This window comes from Rhizoctonia solani, chromosome 9 (genome assembly GCF_016906535.1).
Source record: "Rhizoctonia solani chromosome 9, complete sequence".
Classification (NCBI taxonomy): Eukaryota; Fungi; Basidiomycota; class Agaricomycetes; order Cantharellales; family Ceratobasidiaceae; genus Rhizoctonia; species Rhizoctonia solani.
In genome coordinates this window covers 772054-799286 of record NC_057378.1, presented here as the reverse complement: position 1 = coordinate 799286, position 27233 = coordinate 772054, and the positions used below count along the sequence as shown (strand labels likewise).

The following is a 27233-nucleotide window of genomic DNA, read 5'->3' as shown; positions in this document are numbered from 1 at the left end:
ATACAGAAAAGCAAGCATACCTACACCCACTACCATCCCGCATATACCATGCCCATACTCGGCCTGCATAGAAAAAAAGGGGGGCCGGCTCCAAGTATACACAATCCACACAACAAATCAATTACAACAGGTTCTCTTCGTACCCCCTAATGGATACAGATCAAAAAGAGCCAAAAAAAAAAGTACTTCTTACTTCTTGACCCCTATCTAAATCATTTGCAAAAACAAACACGTTGTATTGGTATAGCGCGCGTCAATACACAGCTCCGTCCATGCGGTTATGGGTTAGGGCACGTTATATCCCCCGGCGACGATTCTTGCATGGAACCCGACTACAGAGCCGGATTTGAATTCTTTTATGGGGCTTCTCTGCCAGACAAAGCGTCCTTGCCTGAGTGAGACGTACGAAGTTTGGGGGTTCTCGAGAAGGCTGGTCAAGTGGCCACCAGCCATCCAATCGCTCGATTAATCGGGTAGTTCATGTTAACTCGGTATCAGCCGCTCCTTTATAGGACCATAACCAAATGAAACCACGTGGCGCTATCATAGAGAAGGTTTAATTACTGCAGGATAATTCACTCGCAAACCGTAATTCGCGCCACATATGCAAAGCTTGAACAAATCTCCGGCTCTTTATACACGAGTTTAGTGACCGCGCTTTGCCAGGCATTCCGGGATGGGGGCTGCCAAACCTGCACGTCGCAGTGAATAACTCGTTGCACCTAAACCCTCAACAGCTCAAAGAATCCAAGGCTTATCTATACTCTTTCGCATATTCACACCAATAATTGAGCAGCAAAGTATATATTCTGATTCTGATTTGGAAATAAAACAACCTAACAAACCACTACGCATAGGGGAAATCTATAGTTGCAACCCACGCATACAATGATTCACCAGAAAGCTCATCATCCAAAACACATCCAACAAACCCGGACCGTGAACCAAAAATTTAAGCAAGAGCCTGGGCAACAGCATTGTACGCGGCCTTCTTCTGGTAGTTGCCGTCGAACAAGAGCGGGCTGCTGCTCGAGCGCCACGAATCCTTGTCAGAGACACCCCAGACGGTGATACCAACACATTTTGGCACGGCCAAGCAAGCCTTGGTGACGGTGGCGTAGTCATTGGCCGAGGCACCGGCAATGTCGAGCTCAGTGATGGCAACGTCGACACCGGCAGTGGCGAGTTTGGTCAGAGTCTCGAGGGTGGTGCTCGATTGACCAGCCTATAGGAGGAAAGCATCAGTAATAGCTCGGGTAGGTCACCAAGAAACAACTCACGCTAAGATGGGTCTGGGTGCCGATACCGTCGATGGGGGTACCAGCAGCAGTTTCGGACTTGACCAAGTTGATTACAGCGTTGACTTTGGGAGCAGCCCAGCCCAAGTTGTCGAGGTTGTAGTCGTTGATGTAGAGCTTGGCGTTGCTGCAAGAGATAAGTAAGCGCATGTTTTCCAAAGCTTAGCCCATGAAACTTACGGGTCAGCAGCACGTGCAGCTTTGAAGGCAATCGAGACGAAGTCTAATAGAAGCTCGTTAGAAAAAGTGCAAGACTGAAGAGCAATTGGGCTTACTCTTGCCAAGGACGTTGTAGAAGACGGAGCTACGGTAGGTGCCATCATCGTTGAAAATCCTAATTGATTGGGTTAATTGCTGTCATGGACACCAGCAGATCATCCTGACTCACTCGTTGACGACATCCCAGGCGTAGATCTTTCCGGCGTAGCGCTTTCCAATAGTGCTGACGTGGTTTTGGATAACGGTGGTCAGAGTATTTTGATTGTTGATGTTCGACACCCAGGATGGGAGCTGGGAGTGCCAGACAAACGTGTGTCCACGGACAATCTTGCCGTTTTGAACAGCCCAGTTGACCAGAGTATCGAAGCCGCCCCAGTTGAAGTTGCCCTGGCTCGGCTCAATCGAATCCCACTCTGGAAACCATCAATTAGCGAGTTATTTGCAGAGTGTACGGATAAACGTACTAGCGCTGTTCTCAGGGGTGAGCTGTCCGAATTCGGCCTTGATGATAGCCGCGTTTTGGGCGTTGTTGAGGAGAGCAGAGTCAGCGCAGGTACCAAAGTACTTCTTGCCCTTGGCTTTAATCAGGCCATCCAATCCGCCAGTAGAGGCCGGTGGGGGAGCAGCGGTGGTGGTTGGCCCGGTGCCGGTTGTGGGACTACGTGATCGATTCCAGTTAATTTCAACCAATTTTACACCGTGGCAAAGGTTGACGCTTACGCAGTAGTAGGACTACCGGAACCAGTCAAGCACTGGTAGTAGTAGTCGTTGATCCTGGTGCAGACGTAGGGAGAGTCGCAAGTGGTTCCACCCTACGAAACAACGTCAGTAAGAGAGCGAACGAAAGAAAACGAAAGAAACTGTGCTGTTATTCTTCGTGTCGCTTCAACCCGACTACTTATACTCTTCCCTCCTCTTCTCATGAATGTTGCTCATAATTTATACGATAGTTCACTATCCCATGGGATACACCGACAGCAACGCATCTAGACGGCACAACTTGGGTCCGTGAATTTACCGTCGCAAAGCCTTGGGATATTCTCAAAAATTCGTTTTTGGTTACGGAATCATAGGACATCATCAAAAAGAAGAACAAGGGACACTCATGTGACGGCGCGTAAGAGTGATCATGCTCACGGTTTCTCCGTTGCCGAGAATTAAGCGCCAAAAATGGTGCCTATGAACAGTGTCAAGTAGGTGTGTTGGATAGTCAGGTGTTCGTAGGGCCGAGCTCGAGGGGCGTGGTAGATCATCGAAGGCTAAAGATGATCAAGGATCAGAGGTGACCAATCACATTTGGTTGTAAAATTGGCCCACACTTGGCTCGCCAATTATCGCGTTTATTGCCGGACTGAATGCTTTGTGCCCTAGGGGTATAGAATACAATATATAATGTATCACAGGTTAGATCACAAGCAAACCACAAGAGAGGGTGTAAGACTAGACGCATAAATCCAAGAGACAAACGAAGGGTTGAAAATCAGGGTAAAGGGGGTAAATGAAACTCCAGGTGGCATGAAGGGGTTGCTCGTTACAAGATTACATACGTCTTCCGGCACACGTCTGCCCTAGGCGAATGGCTTTCCGCTCGCGCCTGTCGGAACCATCTGGGGTGGTAGTGGTCTCATGCCATAAGTCTCCCACTGCCTCCGCTCTCAGGTGTATGCACGTGTCGCGCCCCACTCAAGTTAGGTGGTCTGGCAGCGTTTGGTTGGTTCGCGAAGAAAGGTTGCACGGCTTCCGGATCACTGCGCAGAATGAGAACATCGTGTATTAATACAATTGTACAGATCAAGCATGAATGTAGGAGCCTAAGAAATTGTCCAATGCGAGAAGAAAACTCACGCAACATTTGCAGCAGAGCCTCCTCTAGTACGCAGGTTGCCAGCCGCGTTATGGACGCCAAACGCTTCGCCAAAATCAGGCGTATCGTGCGCAAGTATACCTCGCGTATGCGGTTTGCCCACAGAGTAGTCATAAAAGAACTTCAAAGAACCCCATATCTCGGCAACGAAGTCGCCTGAAAACGCGTTTGTCAATGTTCAAGAAAGGAATAGATCAGTTACTTTAGACTACGAACCAAAGTTTAAGCTGTCAATAATTGCACGCTTAGCTGACGTTTTGGGTAGTTCAGGGCGAGTATATTCCGAAATGGGATATGCCCACTGGAGCCGGGGTTAGCGTCCTGATTCGGATAGTAATCCGGGGGCTTACCATCATGAAGAAAGCAAATAAAACCATTTCGATGGTTATGGCGAGCGCATTGAGCCCGTCGGCGATATTGGACCCCGTCCAGTACTCCGTTGCCTTGATTATGCCGTGGTTTTGCAGCGCATCAAACTGGAAAGGGTGGGGGCGTCAGAGGCTCGGGTAAATTTCCAAGGTTGCATCTGAAAGTCGGGGAGACATACCACAAACTCTTGATAGAAGGTGCACATGACAATGAGTTTGATTGTTAGGAACTTTGCGAGTGGTCTGCGCCCATTCAGCTCTTGCTTTGTGAGATCATAAAAGAGAATCTAAACCAAAAATGAGCCCAGGGAAAATAGATATCTCGGCGTCCTTACCAGGCCATAAAGTGCCACGCTATCCCGAATAGGGCGTCAAGACGGGTTTGAAGTGTAAAACAGCTTGACATACCTGATACTGACAAAATCCACAGCAGTCAGGTACACGCTTGGGTGTTTGTAGCTCCAGCTAGACTGACATAGTATGTGGAGAGCTTCGCAAATGATACCAATGATCGATACGGCAGGTCGAATAATCACATATTGAAGAACAGACCACTGTATAGAAAAATTAATTCAGGAAGAATGAGCTATCAAGTTGGTGCACCTTGATGGTGTACATGAAGTAAGCCTTTGTAGGCCTATAACGCCAGCAACAAAACTGTAGAAAGGTTGGTTACAAGTGAATCGTACGAAGGAAGGAAAACGCACAGGTATAGGGAGTTTCTCTTTGTTTTTTCTTGCCAATGCACCTTCGGCAGTCTTTCCTGAGGACGTAGAAGCAACATACTGTATGATCAGAAGCCTGGGTTTCCTGATGTTAACCAAAGGTATGATAGGCAACAAGGCGATCGACATACATAAAAGCCGAGATTGTGATGGCTTCGTAGACTGTATCACGGGATGAGTAATCTAATCACACAGAAGAGTCCCGAATGACCAACTGATGACCACAAAAGAATAGTACCTGACACCCAAAGATCAGACATGGATATGAAACGATACAAGTACACTCACGTATAAGCTCGGAAGAAGCGGTATGAGAGCCAGCTGATGATGGCGTATACTAACGGCATGTAAAGAATTCTCTGTGATATACTCAAGCAGCTGCATCAATCAATTATGGAGTGACTCACGATTATTTGCCGTTGTTCGTTTGGTACATAATAGTGCCTGCCGATTGAATTAACCCAATCAATTCATAAGTCGCTTCGTAATATATATACCTGGCATGTCTCCCAACGCTTATGATCGTGATAATAGTGGCCTAACAACGCTCATGAACAATAGTCCAGCACGGCATGGCTAATGACCTACTGCTAATGCAAAGGCTCCAGATATGGCCCAGCCAATACGATGGGCATCCCAATGAATCCCACTCTTAAATAGACGCCTATCAGCCAGTGCACAACTCACGATTAAAACACTTACCTCATCCCAGAACGAACTCTGATCGATGGCCTCAGTATTTTCAGACTCGCACGTAGCAACCATGAAGTATATAGGTTTATTGGGCTAGGAAAAGGAGGGTGAGTGTATGAGCCTCGGACTCGGATGCCGAGAGTTGTTTAAAAATAAATTTCGATGAGCCTGTGCACTGCAATGACGCCGGTGAGGCCGATTGCAGGTGAGGCACGTAGTGGAGGTTACGTTGAAGTGAGTAACTTGTTACCGCAGTCACCGTCAATGTGCTTCGGACTCAGGATCCGGACTCCCCCCAGCCAACAACAACCGAAGCCGCCCAGCTTACACAAGAAGTCGCCTAGCACGTGCAATTGTCAAGAATAGGACACTTCCAGGGTCTAAGCCCTTGGACTAATCACACTACTAATTTACAAAAACACTGCCTGAATCCTTATTTCTTTTGTCCAGATTGGGCCCGGACATATGCCTGTACCTCACTATAGGTCTTGAACGCGGTAGACACAGGCGTCCCAACCGCCGTAAACCCATCACACGTAAATACCAGACCGGCTGCCACGGCCCTTCCCTTGCTCACGGCATAATCTAGCGCGCCCTTGGCAGCCCCCACTAGGTCCACCGCCTTGGTATTCATCGTGGATGTGAATGAACCAGGGCGGACACATAGCTTGGCAGGTCTATCCTTCAACAAATTTTCAGTAACGGTGAAAATTCTAGAGATATCGTCCGGAACCGAGCCGGTCTGAATAAACACATTGTCTTGGAGCTGCACCCGCGACTGGTTGTAAACTCCCATGTGGTATTGGAATACTGCATCGGCAGGGGCAGTTGCACGTTTGTAAACCGGATTTTTGTTATTCGTCGATTCAAATAGGTTGGCGGCAATGTCGTATGAACCGAATCGCATCAAAGGGTTGCGCGAGGCCGAGTTCTGGAAGTGATTTCCAAAGATGGTAAATCGCATCTTGCCCAGGTCGCGGTCGGCTTCTTTAGCTCCGCCTCCTAGTAAGAGGGATTTGTGGTGGTTTTTGACAATGTTATGTGAGAAAGTTACGTTATCAGAACCATCTTCGCAATCAAAGAGACCTAGAGACGAGTCAGCATATATTCAGGCCCTGTTTGGTGCTCCTAGCCGTACCATCAAAACGATCAACCTAAGTAACAAGAATAAGTTTGATGTCTTCATTAAATTAGTGTTGAACATACCTCCCAACCAGGCGGAATAATATCGGGGTCTACATATTCCCCATTTAGCTGATCTTGCAGTTCACATCCATCGACCCAAACATTCGTGGCAGTAACCAACCCAACCGCGTCGAACCTGCGCCAATTAGTACCTTTATGAAGATACGAAATCAAATTACGCTCACTTGGCATTCCATGAACTCGGGTACGTCTCAGGTGCAGGGAAACAATCTGCAGGAGACACCAGCTTGAGGTTTCGAATCCAGATGTTGTCCACCGAGTTCAAGTAGAGATTAATTCCATTCAGCGCGGCACTCGAGTCGAGCCCGATGATGGACGTATTGCTTGGAACTCGGAAACCGACGGTAGCCTTTTGTGTGTTGGAGACAACTGGTCTCCAACCATTAAGCTTTCCAAGGTAAGAGCGATACTCCGTTGCGTTTCGACCGTTGAAGGGCTTGTTGGCTGCTGCTGCTGCCGAGACTTCGGCGAGGTAGGTAGAATTTAGACTGTAGATGTACTCGGTAAAGTTATATGTACGAATCGCAGCACCCGCGGACCCCGTAGCGTCGATATAATCCTGGCATGAAGCCCGGGTACCTACACACCGATCAACATAAATACCTTGAGAGTAAGAAAATACTCACCATCATCGAATTCGTTGCCGTTGATCACACCCTTGACGTAGACTGTCTTAGTGTATGGTAAAGCGAGCGCCTCTCTCAATTCAGCCGCGTTTGTGGCAAGATATACTGCCGATGCGTTGAGTGATCCTCCTGTAGATTTGGACGCAAAACCGAATGGCTTTCTAGACGGGAGGTTTGGGGGTGCTCCTTAGAGGGAAAACGTCGGCTATAGCTTCAAACACATCCGATCAAACACACCTGTGTAAGGCTTAAGCCCGTAGACTTGGCCTAGTAAACTGAGCGAAAGGAGCGAAAAGAATGTAGCAGTAGTCATAGTATCCAAAGTCTGGCACCAGCACTGTGCCTAGCCTCTTTAAATAGCCATGGCAGTCGAGATCTGATGAAAAATAATATGAGATGTGGATTCTTCGCTAGATACCCTTGGTCATGCGACAGTGTTCCAATGCAGCGAAGAGACAGTTGATGTGCTCGGCCCGGGAGACGGTCCGTATGTGCTGGCAGATCGGTGATTAATTAGAGAAAATGAGTGGAGAAGTCCAACTAGAAGCACAGATGTTTGAATAGCCCCATAAGTGGATTCGATTTTTATTTCAGTGTATGGTTTCGATTTTTATTTCAGTGTATGGTTTTGAGACTCCGAGCTGCTGGTTGGAAACAGGAAGTGTCATCACGTGATGTGGCTTGTAGTGGGTGGCTACGATTTGGCTACGGGACAGCTATTTGAGGTGGGCCTTTGCTGATCATGGCTTGATGTGGAAACCAGTCTTCTCAGCACTATTTACGCATATATATACTCAAAAAGCCTGCCCCCGTAGAATTACAGTGATTCCCGGAATGGAATGTTTAAATGTGGATACAAAGATTGAACTTACGTTTCAGCCTAGGGTATGACTATTTGACCAAGGTGACGCTTAAATATGAGCTCAAATTAGTCCCTGCGATAACTCAGACGAGAGGGGAGCTTAATAACGCAGTGGCGTGCTTGCAGGCCGAGCATTATAGTATTATTCGGACGCTACTGACGACCAACAGCATTTACACGAATTTATACTTCGGGATTTTCTTTGATCGTCGCCTTCTCCATGATATGGACTGCCGGTTACCCACCACTATATCGCCTAAACGTCTCAGAAAATAGTACCGGGCTCGCAAACCTCCGCTCACTCTCGAAGCATATCCATGTTATGTTAGTATTGATCTTGAGCCTCTGGTCACCTCTGCCACCCATTGGAACATTGCTTTTCGCCTATTCTTTGGATGCGCTTCGAATTCGCGGGCCAATTGGACTTCACTTGAGTCGATGGTCGGCGCGTATTGTTTTACTGTAAACTGGGCACAGCCGTTGTGGCTTGTATGCGCGCCATTTATTGGGTTCACGTTGATCGGGAATGAAATTAACCGAAGTTTATCTTGCGTGAAAACAGGTCCCATTGAAGATGTGCCTGTATACCTTAGCCTCTCAATGAACAGTATAAGGCTCCCGCAGTGTATACCGGTTATATGTCAACACCTTCATAGCTCACTACATATGCGTTTGTAGCTGGGTTCAGAGTAAGGGTAATAATAATTCAAAAAAAAGAAAAGAAAACAGAGAACATACAACAGTGGACAGTGTCATACCACTGCAGATGCAATCTTCTTTTCCATGCCTATGGTAGCGTCCTTCTCACTTTTCACAGCAGAGCCCACCCTCATGGTCCGTTGTTTCCTATCGTCAGTAACTTTATCTCCGTCCTCCTCATCTTTAAGTGCATCGTCTTTGTCCTGACTGTCAAATGTCTGCTTCTCATGATCCTGATACTCTGCATCCTTCTCAATCTCCTGGCCTGGCAAAACCGCACCATTCTCGTCCAATCTCCTCCCCCACTCGTCCATAGGCTTTATATCGATTTCCACTCCTGCATCGGCAGCCTCCAACTTCCATAACTCCATCTCCTTTTCCAATCCATACCATTCTCCCAACCCAACTTTTACCACCCTAAGCGAATCAGGCAAAGGCTGTTCAAGTCGTTCCCCGCGAATCGCTCGGCCTTTGTCATTTTGATTAAATCGTATCCCAATAAACCCTCCATAATACCCCTCAAGTCGTCGGGCAATCTCAATCGTGAGTTCGCGCATTCGTCGGAGTCGTAAGAGACGCATTCGGTCGGGGAAGGAGAGAACAGTTTTACGATCGTGTGTATCGATACTGGCGTAGAATGCCAATCCCCTTGGTAGGCTTCTACACAGTCGGACGAGAGTGTTTGCGAGCGGTCGAGTTGCGAGTGTTACAGCGACCAGCGGTCTCCAAAACGGCTCCTTTTCTAATAAAGGCTCGTACTCTGCTCTGATCTCGCCGATGGACATTCCTTTTCGTTGTGGGGAAATAGTCTTCGTAGGCGTGACCTCGACAATTTTTGACCCATTGGCACGGTATTGTGTGATATCCTTGTAGAACTCACGAAGAGGTTCAGGTGGACCATCGGACTCGGTCAAACCCAGAGCTTCAAGCCTGAGTTGCTCAGGATCCTCGCCCTTCTCCCACCACACCTCTGGTTCTGTTTTTCGTATCCGGCGGGATAGGAAAGGCCACCATGCAGCATCCATACTCAATCTCGTATGCCCGCCGACTTTGGTGGAATTTTTGTATTTCAAGTGCCGAAGCCAGAGAGGTTGGTGAATAACGTCGACTATGTGTTCTGGGACATCGGGGCGGCCTGCTTCTTCGGTCTTGATTGGATAACGGGACTCGAGGATGTAGACTGTGTGGGGTGTGTACGCCGAGTCGAGTGGCTTTTCGTAGACTTTATTTTTGGCAATATATGTCCCTCCCGGGAACCAATTGGATGCGCGAAGGTTGCGAGGTTGAGTGAATCCACCTTGATATCTACCCACGTCAGGTGAGATATATTATAAATAATGTAATATAGGAACTGACGTTTTGACCTCTGTGAGCGACATACTAATGTCCACACGTTCATCTCGCTCGGCCTTTTCAACTCGCCGTTTAAACATCAGCTCTTTCTCCTTGGGACTCGGAATATGTGGTTTCTTGGGGACATCAGTGTCTGGAATTTTTAGCTTTTTTAACCATGTTGACGAGCTGTGTATTCGACGAGAGACAGAGTGCATCGAGCAGCTGGATTCGCGATCGGGGGCTAGAAGTTATAGATGTAATTTGCAACGTGTGGCGGATGTGTATTTGGATGTGTGTGGTCGCTTCGTGTCAGTTGCAAACGACTTCAACACCTTGCTAGGCTGCACGACCACCTCTACTATCTCACACCATCATGTCTCCGGCAGCAGTTACCAGCGGAATCGGCATTGCCAACTTGCCCAACCAGGTAAATATGACAAAAATAAACAGAATAATGAGATTTAACGCGTGTTTTTCAGAGGCACAAAATCGTTGCCAAACAAGGCGCACACTTTACTGTGATGGTTGTTGGCGAGAGTGGATTGGGCAAATCGACACTTATTAACACTCTCTTTGCGACCGAGCTTTCCCCATTAAAGGACTACCGTCGCCGTCATCTCAAGCAACTTGATAAGCTTACAGAGGTGTGTTGCTAAATATGTTATTTGCGACGATGTTGACTGGCGATAGGTTGAGATTATCAAAGCCGAGCTGGAGGAGAAGTCATTCAAGGTCAAGCTGACTGTAATCGACACGCCTGGCTTCGGTGACTATGTCAACAACCGTGACTCGTGGACTCCAATTATCGACTTTGTCGATGACCAGCACGAGATCTACATGCGTCAGGAGCAACAGCCCCAGCGCGACCAAAAGACAGACATGCGCGTTCATGCGTGTCTCTATTTTATCCGCCCCACTGGTCACACGTGAGTCCCCCCGCATTCGCTTTCTCCACTTCGTATTTACCGTGATTTTCTAGGCTTAAGCCACTCGATATTGAGATCATGAAGCGCCTTGGGACCCGTGTCAACTTGATCCCTGTGATTGCCAAGGCTGACACGCTCACCCAGAACGACTTGGCCGTATTCAAACAGCGCGTAAGTCAGATTAGAGGGTATAATGCATATTGTGCTTACATAGGGTTTAGATCCGTGAAGTTGTTGCCGCTCAAGGAATTCGTGTCTACCAACCCCCTATTGAGCCTGATGATCAGGCCAGTGCCGAGCAGGCCCGTATTCTCATGAACGCTATGCCTTTCTCCATTATTGGCTCCACTACCGACGTACAAACCCCCGACGGCCGTGTCGTCAAGGGCCGTGAATACCTCTGGGGAGTTGCTGAGGTCGAAAATGAGGAACACTGCGACTTCAAAAAACTCCGTTCGCTCCTCATCCGTACCCACATGCTCGATCTTATCAACACGACCGAGGAACTTCACTACGAGAACTACCGTCAACAACAGATGGAGACCCGCAAATTCGGCGAGCCCAAGGTTAAGAAACTTGATAATCCTAAGTTCAAGGAAGAAGAGGAAGGATTGCGCAAGCGCTTTACCGAGCAGGTCAAGGCCGAGGAAGCCAGGTTCAGACAATGGGAACAGCATGTAAGTCCACAATTACATCTTAATGTAAAATCACTAATACCTCTTCTAGCTCATCGCCGAGCGCGACCGTCTCAACAAAGACCTCGAGCAAGCTCACAGCGCAATCAAATCGCTGGAAGCCGAGCTCGACAACCTCCAGGTTGGGTATGGACGTGGTACTCAACGTCGTTAAAACCGCTCTCGTCTCTTGGTATACCCCCCTCCCCCTGGATCTGGCTCCGAAACTACCTGGCCCTTGATTTCCTTTAGTTCTGTCCTTCCCTCGTAGCAGTATTTTTCTCTTTGTGTCGCGATTTACATGTCGCATGAGGTACTGGTCGTTCGTTTAATGCTATATTGTTTTGTTCGATATTCAGTAGCCAAGCTGGTTCGAGTACGTATCAACTCGTCTTCAGTGAGAATCGCCTGGGAGACTATCTACTCTAGGGGATTTAATCAAGCTTGCAGGTTGGATCGATTTGCTCTAGCTATACATATGTTCGTCAATACACCAGATATTTGGTGACTATCGCGGTCCAAATATAACCTTGGATGTAGTTTTCGGAAAGAAGGCCATGATTCACAAACGAGGTGTGTACATCAAAGCTATGGTTGGACAGACACAACAAAACAGAACACCCAGTAGTGCACTCTACTTATCAGTGGATCTGATAATGTGTGTACAAACATAACTTTTATAGCGGCTTTTACTACAAGTACACGGCGATCCGGCCCATTAAGGTATAAACTACAGTACAGCCATAAACCCAAAAATCCACGATCATATGCAAAACACACGTGCGTGGGACAAGCCCCACCCTTCCTACTACTTCACGCCTCGTCCCACGGTTCGGGGGTCTACACAAACATTATCATCAACGCGTGTTACCAGCCTAGCTACATCCTGAAACTCACCTCTGGAAGATACCAGACCGCAAAATTGTTCATGTATACAGTGTCTGGAGGCGTTGTCTGCCACTTGATCTGCGGCGTTGTCTGCGAGGTTCACCGTACGCTGCAGATACTCGATCCGATTCGTATACGTCCAGGGAATAAGCCACTCTATTTGTTGTTCAGCTGTCATGTCTCAAGGATGCAATGGATAAAATACTTGCCTGACTCGAGGAACAACCATTATTTTTCCCATCCCGGCTTTCCACAAGTCCACGCTGCTCAAGTAACACTCGCTCGCTTTGTCTGTTACCCCGTCTGTAGAATTCCGATCATTCAGTGCCGTACGGAAACGGAGAGACAATGGGGGAGCAAACACGGATGCTACATTGCTTGATCGTAAGTAAACTGCATTTCAGTCAGACCCAACGGACATACCTGAAAGCGCTGTAACGCCATTCCAGCACGAAAACACCTGGAACGGGTTGCCCCTTTCAAGCGCAGACTTGTCTTCACTGTCTTCTGCTAACGGAAGGACCATTGGACGAGTTTTGTATGTGATGTCACTTGAGAAAAAGTCGACAATGTCCGAGTAATTGTAAAACGGCCTTTACGAGCTCATGAACACTGGCCCAAAACTCGACAAACGATGGTACTTACCGTCCTCTCATATTTCGCAGCACCCAACGATCGTAAATCAATCCCTTAGGTCCAAAGTCCAACCCACAAGCTTGAACGGCACCCTGTTTTTGCTTTTGCAAAAGCAATTCGAGTACGTCTGTGTGGCAGTGGAAGATGTCGTTCAGCCAAAGTACATTATCGAATTCCAGTGGGTCTAAATCCTGGAGCGGCTCCATGGCCGCATTTCGCACTGATGAAAGCCGCGAGATTCGGTGACCGTGTTCTTTTTGCTGAGGCTCCATGAGGCCTTTGGCGATCACTTTGTATGGGGTTCCGAGGGCGTCTAATACCTGTTCATAGGGGGTGAGTCTTAACTCACTAAAACGATGGGTAAAACTAACTTTGCATAGCAACCTCAGGTGCATAACTGTCAAGTCCATGCTCGCGTTTTCATATATCGATACGAAAACCCGGTCCGGTCCCAACACTCGAATGAGAGCGACCAACTCCCTTGTTAACGTCGGCATCAACTCTTCATTTTGCAACAAGTTGATCGCGATAAACGTCCGCTTGGAGTACAACGCAGACGTGTAACGCTCGTCAAGCCGAGTCGGGCATGACGGATACGCGTGCGTACTCGAGACCACCAAGGCATCTCGCGTAATCGAAAAGGGAGACAAGAACCAATGTGTCCATCCCTGTCCAGCCTCTTTCTCCCGCTCTTGGCGATTAAATTCGACACGGAGATTGTTGACAACGGCCATGGTCTCTTTCAAAACATCTTCGTCGATTACGCCGCCTTTACGACTGGATAGTTGAGAAAAGTCGTTGGGGATATTTCGGAGGTGTTGGACCTCTTTTTGGAGATAGGTCGGAGTCCGTGAGTAGAAGAGTAAGAGTGTATACGCAGAGAGTCCGAGGATCACTGTAGCGGATATCAGGTGCAAGTATGAGATCCGCCATCGTCGCTTGAGCGTGGAGGATGCGTACGCAGGGAGGGGCAGCATTGTCCCGATGAGATGTTTGGTGTTTTAAAAAGGGGTGTTACTCGTTTGCTACCTATATACCATAAGATACGAATGGATTCCTAGGTCCGGCTACAGAGTATATGGTTGAATCGGGCCGCCAGTCCTGTGTACTTATCTTCATGATGGTATTTGTGTCAGCAGAAATTAACGTTGCGCAGCAAGGGCAAACAAAGCCTGCCGTAAGTTACCGTATCTCAGACTACCGAGGCTAAGCCGTTGCCCCCGCTCAAAAGGGTCCTGTGCCGGCACACTTTCCTCTTATAACAGTTGCGTGCGTTATGGGCGCTCTATGGCTCCAACCCATGTGCATATTGATGAGAAGATGCTCGTCACCGAACTGCCTGTACTGGATTCAACTGGTAGCGCGCGCACCGCGCTCCTCGTTATCTTCTGAAGGCGCATGTATACTTGCTGCGCAAATCTCATTTCAACTCCTTTTCACCAAGTTTTCCTGACCTGCCATATTTCCCCACAATGCTAATTTGAAACGCACGAACTTTTCCTCCCAGTCATAGCCACAAGGGACAAATTTCACGTCAAGATACAGGAGTTGAAACTTTGAGGCTCGATTCTTGAGCCCGATCAAACCGCGATCAACAATCACGTGTTGCTCTCTCATGGTCCTCCATATCCCAGGCCGAGCATAGCAGAGGGCCTTGCACACGCCACACTGCATGACTTCATAGCCATCCAAGTCTGTGTCTCTACTTATCATGAGCTTTGTGTCACTGACGATACTTGCTCTATACCTATACTCATACCCACCTCGTTAGAGCGTCAAGGCTATACTAGCAATCATTTCGGTGAGACTTCTTCGTGCCCGATATGCCCATACCGGCAGGCCTGATTACCTTTCTAGAGTAATGGAACCCCTTCCAACAGAAATTTTAACCGAATGCCTGAGTTATCTCGAGCCCCATGATTTACTCCGCGTCTTATCTGTGTCAAAGATACTACGTGGGGCAGCCTCCCACGACACGCTATGGCAACCTCACTGCGAACGAATCTAAATAAAGGCTCCCATGATGTTCTCGGATGGCGAAAGGCTGAAAAATTCAATGATTTGCGTATCGCTTGATTTGGCGAAGACTTGCCCTTGTGGAGCCCTACCTTGGCTGGTGGTTATCGCTTGACAAACACCCTAACGGTAGTATCATACGGATATGGGTCGATAACCTCACACTTATGGTTTCCTCTGTGACGCCAATAGTTAGACTCCAAGATCCTAACTCCCAGATGTCGACCCTCACGGACAGTATGGGTTACATCTTTGCGGCTACCAGACGCAGGGGACTTAGAAGCCCCCTATGCATTGAGGCTAACTATCCGTACCTAGAACAACGGTTAACCAAACAATCGATACAATGGCTTAATGAAAATCCTTCGAAGATCCTGCACCGAGCCCATCGGCTGCAGACATTCCATACTTCAAATAAATTGAGGGTTAACATCGGGCCTAAGTCAACACATTTCAAATGGCCATTCTGCAATTCTCCAAGCCTTGTCAATGCGATAAAGCACGGGGAGGTTATTTATGACGAAGAGAACTATGCTATTGTCGAGTCTGTTCCAACCCTTTCGTACCCAGCAGAGTTGGCTTCAAAGCTTTTAGTCGCTATTCACTCGCCATTTGAAGAATCTGATTGTGCACCCCTTATTGCTGGTGGTACATGGGCCGCATCCTACGGAGACTTCCGCGGCTGCGAACTTATACATATACAAGTGCGAAAAATAGATGAGCGGGACTTGAATGGGCAATGGGGAGATGAAGGGAACCTTGCCGATGCAGTCACGCCGTTCGCTCAGGACATCCAGAGACTATTCATGCTATCTATACTCCCTGCACCATTCTTCTCGTCGGACGATGTTCAAATCGGCAACACAATTATTGAGGCAATCAAAATAACCGGTTTGTGTCTCCGTCGCTAAAGCAGAGTCCAGTTTAAACAATTCCATGATTTATAGGTGATACAAATGTGCCCAGGGGTGTTCGAACGTTTGTTGGATTTCTTGACCATAAGGAGGTATGGAGTGGGCCGTCTGAAAATGGCGATTTTGTGCCAAGACCCTCATCCCATCCGTGGCCCCTTCTTCCTGGATCAACGATTGATATCCACAACCAAGTTCCAGCAGATGCGCTCCCTGCGGACATTTCGGAAATGAGAACTCGAGACGTTCCATTTCGGGGTATCACCATACCCGGTCTTATGCGTGTAGCTGACACCGGGTTCTCGGACCCTAAGTGGGCCATGCAGTAATTCACGTTGTAAATCGGCGTGAGATTAGAGTAATGCTGTTAGAAGGCCACCGCGTTAGGACGTTCTATAAGGTGCAACAATCTATGTTTAAGTCCATGGACTAAGATATGAAGTGTATGCATTGAGAATATAAAGTGTTGTAAACACAATTAATTGAGACTATTGATACACTTAAAATATAGCGTAGATGAAATCGTAATAAGAAACCCCCCAATAGTCCATCTCGTCAATCTTCGTACCTTCCGACGGTAGATATTTTTGTTGTTGGGGCTCTACCGTTTGTCAGCTCTTCATCCAAGAATACTGCCACTTGGTAACTTCTTTGGGCTCGTGAAGTACAGCTAATTCTATGTCGACCTTGGGTATGGCGATTTTGGCATGCTGTCCCCACTCCTCTGAAGTCTGGACACTTCTCATGGATAACAGCATTCGCAAGAGAGCGTGAGTCGTAATAGCCCAGACGCTCCAGTATGGGAGTGCAGCTAACGTTTGCTATAATGCCACCTTGCTCAGCAATAGATTTCTCTTTGTGCAAACTATATTCCACTCACTCTCTCATCCTTCCAGACAATTAGGTTGAAAAGCATAGCAGCAAGTATTGCGAAAAAGTATAAGAATCCATCACGTATAACGAGCTTCATAAATGGTGTCTGTGATAGCCTGGAGTTGCAAATCGAGATTAACCTGTGTTTGAAACTCGAGTGTAAGGGGTATCACGAACCGTGGTGTAGACAACCATATCCATATTAAAAGAAGGAGTATCATACTATGGTAAATAATACCATTCAGCCATGCTGTCCAAACTTCCGAAATATCTGCAAAACATATGTTAAACAATCGCTCGTGATAGAAGCTGGCTTTGAAATAATTTGCCATATTAGCCAAACCAAGACCTCCCATTAGCAGACCCCACTCACGTGCACGTCGGATCGCGTTCTGTGTTACTATCACAAAATCAATAACACAATGGATCGTCCATAGTGGTCCAAGGACTAAGAATGCGGTCCGTGAACCTTCCCATATATCAAAGACACGGGCTGCAACCACAACTACGCATATGTATAGCGTTAACTCAGAGATTCTAGTGATGTCACGTCATGAAACTTACAGCTTGTGGTTTGAATCGCTATGAGCTCCATGTACATATTGGTTAAAATCCATGTGCGGCAGCTAGTCAACAGTTTAGCAGGTAATGTGATTGGCCGGGGACACACGACTCACAGCTATATAAATTAATGGTAATCCAACTAACATATATGAAACTCACATACCGAATCACTCAAAAATGTTGCATGGCCTGATATTACTGTTTGTAATAATTATTCATTATACATAATCAATGCTTTCTATTCCGCGCTTACCGCTAGAAGAGGCGGCTATGAAAATCGATACTATGTAGCGGTTAAACAGATAAATTAATTTGACTGGCCCAAGCTAACCAAGGTCGTAAATTGCGATTGCTGGTGATGTGATTGCTAAATGGATTCACCTTGGCTGGCCATATTAGCTCTACCTCATCACCCAGCGTGAGGACTAGGCTTTTGGTGTGAGCATATCTGATTTTGAGAATTCGGATGGCTGGTCACTTACGACTATCGTACAGCAACAATGTAATAGCAGCCACCGTAAAATAACGGGTAGCAGCAACATCAAGCGCAGCTTGCCGGAAAAAATCAGCCATGAGCTACAGCTGTCCTAGACTTTCAGACTGAGAGAGTCAAGCTCCCAAGAAAACAGGAAACAAGAGCAAATGGTCAACACAGGGAGTCAATATATACCGTCCCGTTTCCGCTCTGTGCTCAGCAAGGGGGATCTACACTGTCGATTCAGCCCCGACAGGGAATTGACGAGGTCCCGAGGCTAAGATAAACTGAGAAATCAGCCCAGCCCACTACCAAGATGGGATCGAGATTTGAGGCGTTTTCGGTCCGCTGAACGAAGGGTGCAATTGTCGCCACCAGAGACCGATCCGTGGGCGTTCAAAGATTGCCTTTCCATAAGCAAACAACAGAACATTGCGCTAAAAATTCCCGATTATCAATGTTCATTATATATCGCATCATGCGCCACAAAGGTGACTTTGGGCTGTCGTTCGAAGTCATAGCGCTCAGCGTTTTATAACGACGGGGCACAAATCATGTAATTAGTTGGAGCCGCATATGTCAACACGTGTAATTGTAGATCAGGATCATGACATATAGCGGCCACGCGAGCAACCAGGGTCTAAAGTACGCAGTGGCGTTAATTCCACTATTCCTTCAAAACTGGGGGTGGCCTGTTGGGGGAGAGTAATTTAAGGAATAGTGATGCCAGTGTTGAACGACTTAGATAGTTTACGCACCTTGCTATTAACCAACTACCATTGCCAGTGGGATGAAATAGATTTTAACACATAGATCAGATTAAACTTTAACCATGCAAACTAAAAGGTCCAAAGATTGACCTGACTGGTACGTCTGCCGAAAATCACGAAAAGTTATGATAACGATTGTTGAGCCCAAAAATATTTCACATATGGCATCAATGGCGTATATGTACATGGACAGCTGAAATACATGCCAACCTACTAACTGAATATTCTGTAGCTGAATGTGGAAAATTATTGAATCAGCTTGGTTTGTTCGAGGCATTGCACCCCAAGGCACCATCAAAACTGAATATTATGCTAATCGATAGGTCGGGCTGTTAATTTCGGCCTTTACCTAGGCTTAATAAGAAACCCAACAATAATAAAGATACAAGCAGCATACTGTAACTCGGAACACCAGTTATCTGCCATACATGTTACAAAAATACGTAGAAATAGAACAAAATGAAAGTAAATGAACCACACTATAAATGCTCGTCATATCTGCCAATATGTGACATCTTTGGGACTGGTTTCCTATCCATCTGATACGATAGAGGATCGTCGTCTTCGCTGAACCTTGATACTATGCCCACTAGCCCTCCTTCACGAATTGTTGTAAGTTCAAGGTCAGGGATGGCAATTTTGACTTGTTGGCCCCAATCTTCGGGACCCTGTACGTTTTTCATCGAAAGCAAGAGCCGCGATATCGCAATAGTGGTAGTAGACCATACAACAAAGAACGGAAGAACGAGTTGTGATTCCTGGGACTCCGTAAGTACATGTAGTAATCACCACGAAAACCCGTAGCAAACTCACCCGACCATACTTCCATACCAATAGGTTGAAAAGTAGTGCTGAGAATATAGCAACAAAGTACATGCATCCATCCCTTACTATAAGAGCCATCAGTGGAGTTTGAGCGTTTCTAGAATGTAGTTAAGAATCGCGTTAATTTAGAAGTTTTACTGTGCCGACCTACCTTGGGGTAGACAGCCAGGCCCACATCAACAGGGCGATCATGACTGCATTGTACAAAATTCCGTTCAGCCATACTACCCAATTGCTCTGGACGCTGCCCTGGCAAATGTTAAATATAGGCTCATAAGATATAAGGGCTATGAGATGAGACGGCGTTTCAGGCGTTGGTTCGGTGGGAGCTTGATTTTACTTACGCAATTGCTCAGCCATATTCTTAGCCACAACCACAACATTGGCAACGACATGGATCCCCCATAACATTGCTAGAAAGAGAAACGAATAGCGTTGGGTCCCCCAGAGGGCGTAAACTCGCGTTGTCACGACAACTGTAGCATGCATACATGTTTGGCCCGACGGTTAGTCCGGCACAATTGGTGACCCACACGTTGTTGTCAGAAGCGCCACTACCGCGTAGCAAACAGTGAACGTGGTGTACCACTGACAGCTATAGGGTATCGTCAGACGTGATACACATGCCGTAATTTGGATTTCTTACAACTGAATGGGTAGCAAAGATGCCAGAGTATAATTAGCAATGCTACCATTGACAAACATTTAGTGACCTATAATCTACCTGTTTATCAACAAATGTCGCTCGACCCGAAAGTACTAAAAGAAGTCAGGCATAAGCGGTGCATGATAGGCCAGTACATACCAAAGCATGCAAACGCAATGATCAAAGGTATACTGTACCTATTGAACAAGAATACCAGCTTGATCAGACCCATCTATGATAGTGATAAGAGATCCAGTATGTTTCTGTATCGGGTGGGCTCTACCTTGGCGGGCCAAATAAGAAACATCTCATCAGAGAGTGTTATAACTGGGATAATCGGTCTTTCTAAGCTTACGGATAAGTGCTGAGCATGCTCACCATGGTCGTATAAAAGGATAGTGAACGCAGCATATGTGAGATACCGAGTGATGTACAAATCCCAAACAACAACTTCCAGAGGGTTGTTCATGCTATGTAAGTGATGAAAAAGTGACCATGAAACAGCCGTTTTCTTCACTCTGGCGGGGGTTAAGAGCGCAGTTGTAATGTGTGCGCATCAGCCTTTGAGGAAGTACCTTGTGTGCACATGGCCGAGAACACCGTGGGTTCGAAGTCTCTACTGATCGCTGTCCAAGGAACAGAAAACTTCCCAGTACATGGAAGCGTGTCTGATCATGAGGAAAAATTAGCCAGCCACTGCACTACTAGGCCTGTGGCGCTCGGTATTGCCCGTCTTTGCACTGGCCCGCTGTCGGACTGGCCCACTCTTTGAATGGGGAGAAAATTAGGCTCAGACGATAGCAACTGGAAGCCGTCAAGTTTGCCTGCTGTTCATATGTGCTCAGAGCCGGCGCCATGTGCGATAGTTACATACGTTGCCGAGTTTCTCGGATCGTCTGAGCTTCTAAAGTTCGGCGGATTTATATTTGCGCTATGAGTTTCGTTAAAGAGAATCATTATTATTAATCAGTCTAATTATGTAGTCTTACGAATGGATGCAATACGTTCTTGCTGAACAATTCTCCGGAACTGTACTAGGAAAGGAAACCCGATAGACAAAGTCGACAGAACCCAGAGCACCTGTGGAATGTCTCTTCGTTGGTTACGAGCTACCACGCATTCTGCAAATCACACTTACACCTAAACGAATACCGGTTTTGTGTCGTTTACAGAGAGCTGCCATATAAATTCCCTCTGCGGCATGAATAAGTCCTGTAAATCCCCATGCCCATTTCATTGTTGATGACCCTCCAACAAGCTCCCGAATCTGCGAGCCCAGCGATCCTTCACCGGCGAAAGTCGTATAAATCAAGACTAGCATAAGGCTAGAAGTGATTGCTCCGAGCTTCAGGGGCGGGAGCTGATAAACCGAGACCACAGGTTGATTTACCTTTTAGATGCCGGAAGCAAATCGTCGTTACGTGGGATCCCATGCGGTGAGTCGAAATGCACATACCATTCCTACACCTTCCAGCGCTTCTTCACGCATGGCGATTAGTCTAGGTTTTACCTCATCATATACTTCGATCGGAGGATCGAAGATGATGTTGGCTGTTTGAGTCTTCCCATCCGAAACATATTCAATAGTCATACTCTGATGAATCACATGAGTCATATGCAGTGCATGGACTTGCAACTCGGCGTACCTTGCTATCGATTGTAGTCATGCGCGCTGACGAAACATCTTCATTAACCTTGCCAAAATGTTTAACGTATGCCACCAATGTATCTTGATGATGGCTCATGTATTGGCAGAGAAATCCAGATCGACTTCCTATGACATCTTGAGACATGGCTGACTGAGACTTTAATATTGAAGGATGGATGAAGAGAGACTAATTCAGACTAGATACGGAGTACTGAAAGATTATTTCGGTGTTTGCTGAGACGCAGCTGTCACAGACTATATATGTGTGGATCACGCACCGCGCGCGTGGTCGAAGAACTCAGCTGGCAAGCGGAGGCCGAGGAACTGACCAGGACTGATGACGTAATACCATGCTGACACTCTCGTTTACACGAGTTGCAGAGTTCGACCACCATCAACCATAAGGCCAGTCGGGTAATCACGGGTAAAGCAATTATAAATATATTTAGAGAGAGGTCAAATTATGGATTTTGACTTGGGGGACTTGGCGCACTTGGAGGAGTCGTATGTGTAGAGATCTGGGTCTTATTCTCCTGTCAATGGCTTCTCTGTGCAGGTTTTATAAGACGGGGCATGAAGACGGATTCCAACACGGTCGTATCCATGGCCTAATAGAGGGCAGAGCCTTGGGGAGAGAGAAAGGATTTGAAATGTGGGAGGAGCTAGGGTTCTATGAAGGCTTTGCTGGAGTTTGGATAAGAGTTGCAGCGAAACCCAGCTCTGACATCGATGAGTGAGTCCTATATGATTACATTCTACACCGATTTGTAGTGACGGATTTCAGGCGAGCAATTCATCATGCAGAGCAGCTCGTTTTGCTTATATCTAAATTTCCTATGACCAACCCACCCGTCTCACCGCAAGCTGAATCACAAATCGACATAGTGAGACTATATACGCAAATCAGGTCGCGCTATAAGGCGCTGTGCTCAACCCTTGGATTGCGGCCACGGCCAGTGTCAGCTGGTGCTGTGCCGCCCGATCCCTCTGGCAGTGGTGAAGGCGGTAATGATCCACAAGGGGACGTTCAGTCATCTGGCCGCCCCATCGTCGGCACGGGTGCACTGTCTCTGGCTTTCTAATAAAGTATCGACTCATTCTAAATCAATGGTAGGCTATAGATTCTCTCTAAATGGTTCATAGAACTAAGCGCTAATTTGCAGAAATATAGTAACCCCCCTAAAATGAATTAATCGGGCCTTTCAATATCAAGTAATGCCCCTATCCAGTTCGATGAACGAGTATTACATTAAAATGAACCCTGTGAGCCCTAACCCCCAAAGCGAAATGCATTCCGGCGCAACCTCAACCAGTCACCACTACCCAACCATGCTCAAGGCAGGCCATTCGAAGACACCATCAAAATCGACTGTGAAGTCTCCCTTAATAAAATTCACAGATCCTTTTTCCACTGAAATACACACACATTCTATGGCTAACAAGTCAGCCACTACACGACCCGCCTCCCTGTCCAATGGAATTCACCGTCGTAATACTGTAGCTGTTGACCCTTCTCGACCCCCTCGTCCCATCCGCGGGAGTATCCTCAAAGTCAATGAACGTCCAATGATCGGGAAGACCATACATGGTGCACAATTCGAAATGGTGACACCTCCTCGCTCCCCAAAGGATGTGAGTCCTCAGGATGTTCGACTCCCCCTTCGTGCTAGATCCGCAGAGCCCTCGAATGGGATGAGGCGCACTTCGACTGTGACACGCGGGCTTCGCCCGAGGCAACAAAACATTGCCGCCCACGGGTTGAAACCCGCTACTATTTCCACAGCCTTGAAATCCCGCTCGAGTATGATTCCCATTCGGAAGGATGTCTGTATTGGGTTGGGCCGAATCCCAGGCGACCTTTAGGGCTCTCACTGGGAGCCAATCTCGCCGCGATACAAGCAGAATAGTGTTGCCGGATGAATGGACTCTGGGGACTGCGTCGCAGAGGCCAAACCTAAATTGGCGGTCTACGGGCCTGAGTATACCTCCGGAACCAATAGTAGAGGCCGAGCACCGACGGGTGAACAGTGAGCCTGAAGTCAAGCCCAACCCGGACGCTTACCCCCACCTTACTTCTGGAGAACAAGTCATTCTTGTGAGGAAGTTGCGAGTGCTATTGAAGTGTGCGGGGATTAACGATCGGGCACTTGACGCATGGGAGGAGTCTTCGATAAAAGAATCTACTCTGGGCAATCCAGGTATGTTCTTGTTTACTGGAGGGGGGGTCAATTTTAAGTGTCTGGAGAAATAGGGGGCGTATTTGGTCGGTCAGTAAAAGACTCTTCGCCATACGCAAGTTGCCAGGTAGTCTTGGGAGAACATAGCCATACTCTTCCAATCTGTGTATTCGCGAGCGTCGAAGAAATATGCCAACGAGGTAAGCCGCTTGTCGGCCCAGCGCCACTAACGCTGACTGTCGTGCGACAGGGATAGCACACCGGGGCTCTTTTGCGTAGCTCCGCCTCCTAGCGAACGTACACTAGAAAAGTTGGCCTGTACTTTTGATCAAGGACCATCCTATGGTGTCAAAACATCTCTTGCCAAAGAAGGTATTTCCAACGTTTGCGCTTTACTTAGACTATACCTACGTGGTCTCCCCGAAGCTGTATTGTCCAATTGGTTCTGGCCCATTATTCAACGACTTACCCTAATCGAAAATAGCGACATGAGGATCACGTCAGCACAAACCGCAGCCATCCAAGCCATTCTACATCTCCAGCACCCAACGAGCTTCAGTCTATTAGTTTACCTTCTCGCGTTCCTACACCAATTGGCTCTCCATGGTTCCCAGAATGGACTCAGCATTCCTATCCTGGCGGGGATATTTGGCCCTGCTCTATTTTCTCCACGCAAGGGCAACGCCGTTCGTGCCGGGTGTGTCATCAGTCCACCTCCCGAGAACCAGGTTCTAGTCAAGACATTCCAGAGCGTGCAGGATGTGGCCGAAGGAACGAGGGTAATGACTTGGGTTTTGGAGCACTGGGACGGAATTGCCACAGGGTTATTGTCGTTGGATATTGTGCACGGGAGCGAGAAAGGTATTCAAGCATGGGAAGCGAACTTGTTCAAAGACCCTCTTGTGATGTTCCGAGGGGAATCGGACGGCCAATATAGCGAGGGTCTGTCCACTAATGAGATTCTGGAGCCCGGACCCGACAACCTTCTTGTTTGCCCTGAAATGATAATGGTTGATCGGGTACCTGTGCATGAGGTTCGGAATAGTACCGTTAGTAAGTCTAACTTTACTTTCGGAGTAGCTGGGTGTTCATATGGTCTCGTAGAAGCTGCAGAGATTCCCCCATTTCATTCGACGCGTACGTCGTCTCCCGCCACACTTTGGAGTCAAGAAACTGGTAAGCCTATAATACCTCGATTAATTGTTTTTAGCCGAACTAACATCTGGTACCAGGGCCAAATCCAATTGCGGTATCACGGACTACATCACTCGAAGCTAACAAAACATACTCGGAACCTATATATGTCCGAGAATTGCGCCGGAGATTGGATACTCAGGAAGACATGCTCGGATCCCTCCGTCAAGAGCTGGCTCTGATTCGGAGTCGTTTCGTGTTCCCTCTCCCACCGGATGACACGTCCTCAAAAATTAAAGACAGCATTATAGTGGATGAGCCAAATACGATCAATTCCGAAATGGAGGAGGACACCATGCAAACTCCTCGCCCGCCTTCTACGTCTCAGTGCCCGGAATTTTCAACAATAAACGAACTGATGGATTCGTTGGAGTCTAATCCCGTCACGCCGCTGTTCCACAAGACAGTCCTCGACAATATTCCGGACATCGACTCGGAGCAACGTAGCACAATCTCAACATCGCCAACCGCCCATTCTAGAGGATCACCCGAATCAAGCTCGACCTCTGATTTATCACCAGGCACACCGCTCAACGAACCTGCTCAAGGTTCACTTTATATAGCAAACCCCGATCTGGCCCCAAGCGAGAGTACCGAGTCCAGACGTGGCGGAGGTAAACTCGAGGAATTAATTACGGCTCGTGATGCATTGAAGAGTGCGCTGGCTGCTATGGACCCTGTCAAGGTTCAACTCAAGGCCGTGGAGGAAGAACTCGAACATCGTGGTATGCGTGCTATTTCGTAGTTTTATTTCACGAATATTCAGACTTGAACCCATTTATTGTATCATTATCATTGTACAAGTAGCCATTTCAATAGACATTCATTGATCATTCACGCAAGCATGTTTAATTAAAAACGAAGTATAATGGGTATTAAGAGAATAAGTATCTAGTAATACAGTAGGTTGAATCTAGTACGAGGCTGGGGTTTATTCATTATGTTTGTTCAGATGCTCGTTGACTAATACGTCCTCGCTCTTGAACGCCCTCCAGACCTACGGCGAGAGCCGCATCGGCAGCAGATGATATCGAGGAAGAAATTCCAGATGGATACGAGGACGCTTGTGATGCCTTTTAGACATAGTAAGTAACAAATCGAGAGATAGAGCAGCCAGACATACCTCCTACGATAGCCATGAATACATGGGCAATAGCAGAGATGACGCTGTTGATAGCGCGGCCCTACAAGTCAAACAGTGATAAGAATCACGCATACAACTCGAAGACCAAGGTATACTTACGATTGCAGAGCAGACAGAACCCATGTTGATAAAAAAAAAAAGTGTTTGTACAAGGGTAGGTAAGTGTGTGTTGTATAAGTGTGAGGAGAGGAAGGAGATTGAGGCCCTCCTTATATGCTTGTCGGTACATTCGGGGTATGACGCAGCGTTACAGCAGCGCACGTCTTGAAAGCACCACCGGTCCCGTCATTATACACGTGCTCTCCCTTACCGATATTTCGCGAAGGTACGAGAGTCTTCGCAATAATGAGCGCCGTGGGCCAGGGGGTGAATCATACCTTGATCCAACAGCCGTGTGGAGCCGGTGTTCGGCTCTAGAACCCACAGATATTTTTTTTGCGTGATACAGGCATGGGCGATAGGATCATTGCCATGTACCTGATGACATCATAACAAAGAATAGCAATTACGTCATAGCGCCACTCTCAAACCATGACGCTGGCTAGCATATGCATGAGTCGTTCGTCAATATAAGACTCCAAGTTCGCTAGTCGTGTACTGCACTCTATCATTCCTCACTCCGTCTCACACATACTTTACAATGGGTTCAGTCTGCTCTGCTATCGGACGCGCTATTAACAGCGTCATCTCCGCTATTGCAAATGTATTCATGGCTATTGTCGGAGGTTAGTCGGGTGGACTCAAGTGGCTCGGGTGGTATTTGATGCTAATACGATCTTAATAGGCATTACTAGCGTCCTCGTAGCCATCTGGAACTTCTTCGTCGACATCATTTGCTGCCGATGTGGCTCACGTCGCCGAACCAGAAGGGCACGATATTAGCCTGAAAGGTTGGTCAATAGTTCTACATGGCATCGCCGTAAAATAACCTATCGTTCAAGGAATACTAGATTGACGATTTACGAGAAGCC

General features: G+C 47.3%; 10 protein-coding genes across 10 annotated transcripts; 4 read left to right on the top strand and 6 right to left on the bottom strand.

Annotated features, from left to right (window-relative positions):
• Positions 1-952: 952 nt before the first annotated feature.
• On the bottom strand, positions 953-5239 carry RhiXN_07791 (glycoside hydrolase family 10 protein; the record flags this gene model as incomplete). Its single annotated transcript, XM_043327607.1, has 24 exons — positions 953-1225; positions 1281-1425; positions 1479-1521; positions 1574-1632; positions 1687-1930; positions 1982-2175; positions 2238-2329; positions 2655-2776; positions 2835-2884; positions 3363-3537; positions 3598-3682; positions 3732-3857; positions 3929-4036; positions 4085-4103; positions 4158-4303; positions 4353-4406; positions 4457-4550; positions 4606-4636; positions 4690-4712; positions 4763-4833; positions 4882-4918; positions 4972-5012; positions 5063-5125; positions 5177-5239. The coding sequence occupies 24 exons, from the start codon at positions 5237-5239 to the stop codon at positions 953-955; spliced, it is 2358 nt and encodes a 785-aa protein (XP_043182992.1).
• A 361-nt stretch (positions 5240-5600) lies between these two features.
• On the bottom strand, positions 5601-10110 carry RhiXN_07790 (pectate lyase; the record flags this gene model as incomplete). Its single annotated transcript, XM_043327606.1, has 9 exons — positions 5601-6253; positions 6306-6321; positions 6374-6488; positions 6538-6952; positions 7000-7185; positions 7237-7266; positions 7418-7493; positions 8620-9865; positions 9917-10110. The coding sequence occupies 9 exons, from the start codon at positions 10108-10110 to the stop codon at positions 5601-5603; spliced, it is 2931 nt and encodes a 976-aa protein (XP_043182991.1).
• A 158-nt stretch (positions 10111-10268) lies between these two features.
• Positions 10269-11670, top strand: RhiXN_07789 (Septin; the record flags this gene model as incomplete). The annotated part of the gene is made up of 6 exons (XM_043327605.1): positions 10269-10322; positions 10375-10539; positions 10586-10821; positions 10875-10992; positions 11043-11498; positions 11548-11670. The coding sequence occupies 6 exons, from the start codon at positions 10269-10271 to the stop codon at positions 11668-11670; spliced, it is 1152 nt and encodes a 383-aa protein (XP_043182990.1).
• Positions 11671-12308: 638 nt separating this feature from the next.
• Positions 12309-13996, bottom strand: RhiXN_07788 (alpha-1,3-mannosyltransferase CMT1; the record flags this gene model as incomplete). Its single annotated transcript, XM_043327604.1, has 6 exons — positions 12309-12335; positions 12393-12473; positions 12589-12752; positions 12807-12976; positions 13029-13339; positions 13391-13996. The coding sequence occupies 6 exons, from the start codon at positions 13994-13996 to the stop codon at positions 12309-12311; spliced, it is 1359 nt and encodes a 452-aa protein (XP_043182989.1).
• A 1257-nt stretch (positions 13997-15253) lies between these two features.
• On the top strand, positions 15254-16275 carry RhiXN_07787 (F-box-like domain-containing protein; the record flags this gene model as incomplete). The annotated part of the gene is made up of 2 exons (XM_043327603.1): positions 15254-15926; positions 15983-16275. 2 exons carry the CDS (start codon positions 15254-15256, stop codon positions 16273-16275), a joined length of 966 nt encoding a protein of 321 aa, XP_043182988.1.
• A 282-nt stretch (positions 16276-16557) lies between these two features.
• RhiXN_07786 (uncharacterized protein) lies at positions 16558-17020 on the bottom strand (the record flags this gene model as incomplete). Its single annotated transcript, XM_043327602.1, has 3 exons — positions 16558-16767; positions 16827-16925; positions 16997-17020. 3 exons carry the CDS (start codon positions 17018-17020, stop codon positions 16558-16560), a joined length of 333 nt encoding a protein of 110 aa, XP_043182987.1.
• A 2087-nt stretch (positions 17021-19107) lies between these two features.
• RhiXN_07785 (uncharacterized protein) lies at positions 19108-21844 on the bottom strand (the record flags this gene model as incomplete). The annotated part of the gene is made up of 6 exons (XM_043327601.1): positions 19108-19386; positions 19442-19550; positions 19605-19702; positions 21238-21489; positions 21556-21693; positions 21746-21844. The coding sequence occupies 6 exons, from the start codon at positions 21842-21844 to the stop codon at positions 19108-19110; spliced, it is 975 nt and encodes a 324-aa protein (XP_043182986.1).
• A 1118-nt stretch (positions 21845-22962) lies between these two features.
• RhiXN_07784 (uncharacterized protein) lies at positions 22963-25863 on the top strand (the record flags this gene model as incomplete). The annotated part of the gene is made up of 6 exons (XM_043327600.1): positions 22963-23571; positions 23600-23945; positions 23999-24014; positions 24175-24977; positions 25029-25100; positions 25157-25863. 6 exons carry the CDS (start codon positions 22963-22965, stop codon positions 25861-25863), a joined length of 2553 nt encoding a protein of 850 aa, XP_043182985.1.
• Positions 25864-26056: 193 nt separating this feature from the next.
• Positions 26057-26385, bottom strand: RhiXN_07783 (uncharacterized protein; the record flags this gene model as incomplete). Its single annotated transcript, XM_043327599.1, has 3 exons — positions 26057-26181; positions 26242-26302; positions 26362-26385. The coding sequence occupies 3 exons, from the start codon at positions 26383-26385 to the stop codon at positions 26057-26059; spliced, it is 210 nt and encodes a 69-aa protein (XP_043182984.1).
• A 517-nt stretch (positions 26386-26902) lies between these two features.
• Positions 26903-27144, top strand: RhiXN_07782 (uncharacterized protein; the record flags this gene model as incomplete). Its single annotated transcript, XM_043327598.1, has 2 exons — positions 26903-26987; positions 27047-27144. 2 exons carry the CDS (start codon positions 26903-26905, stop codon positions 27142-27144), a joined length of 183 nt encoding a protein of 60 aa, XP_043182983.1.
• Positions 27145-27233: the final 89 nt, after the last annotated feature.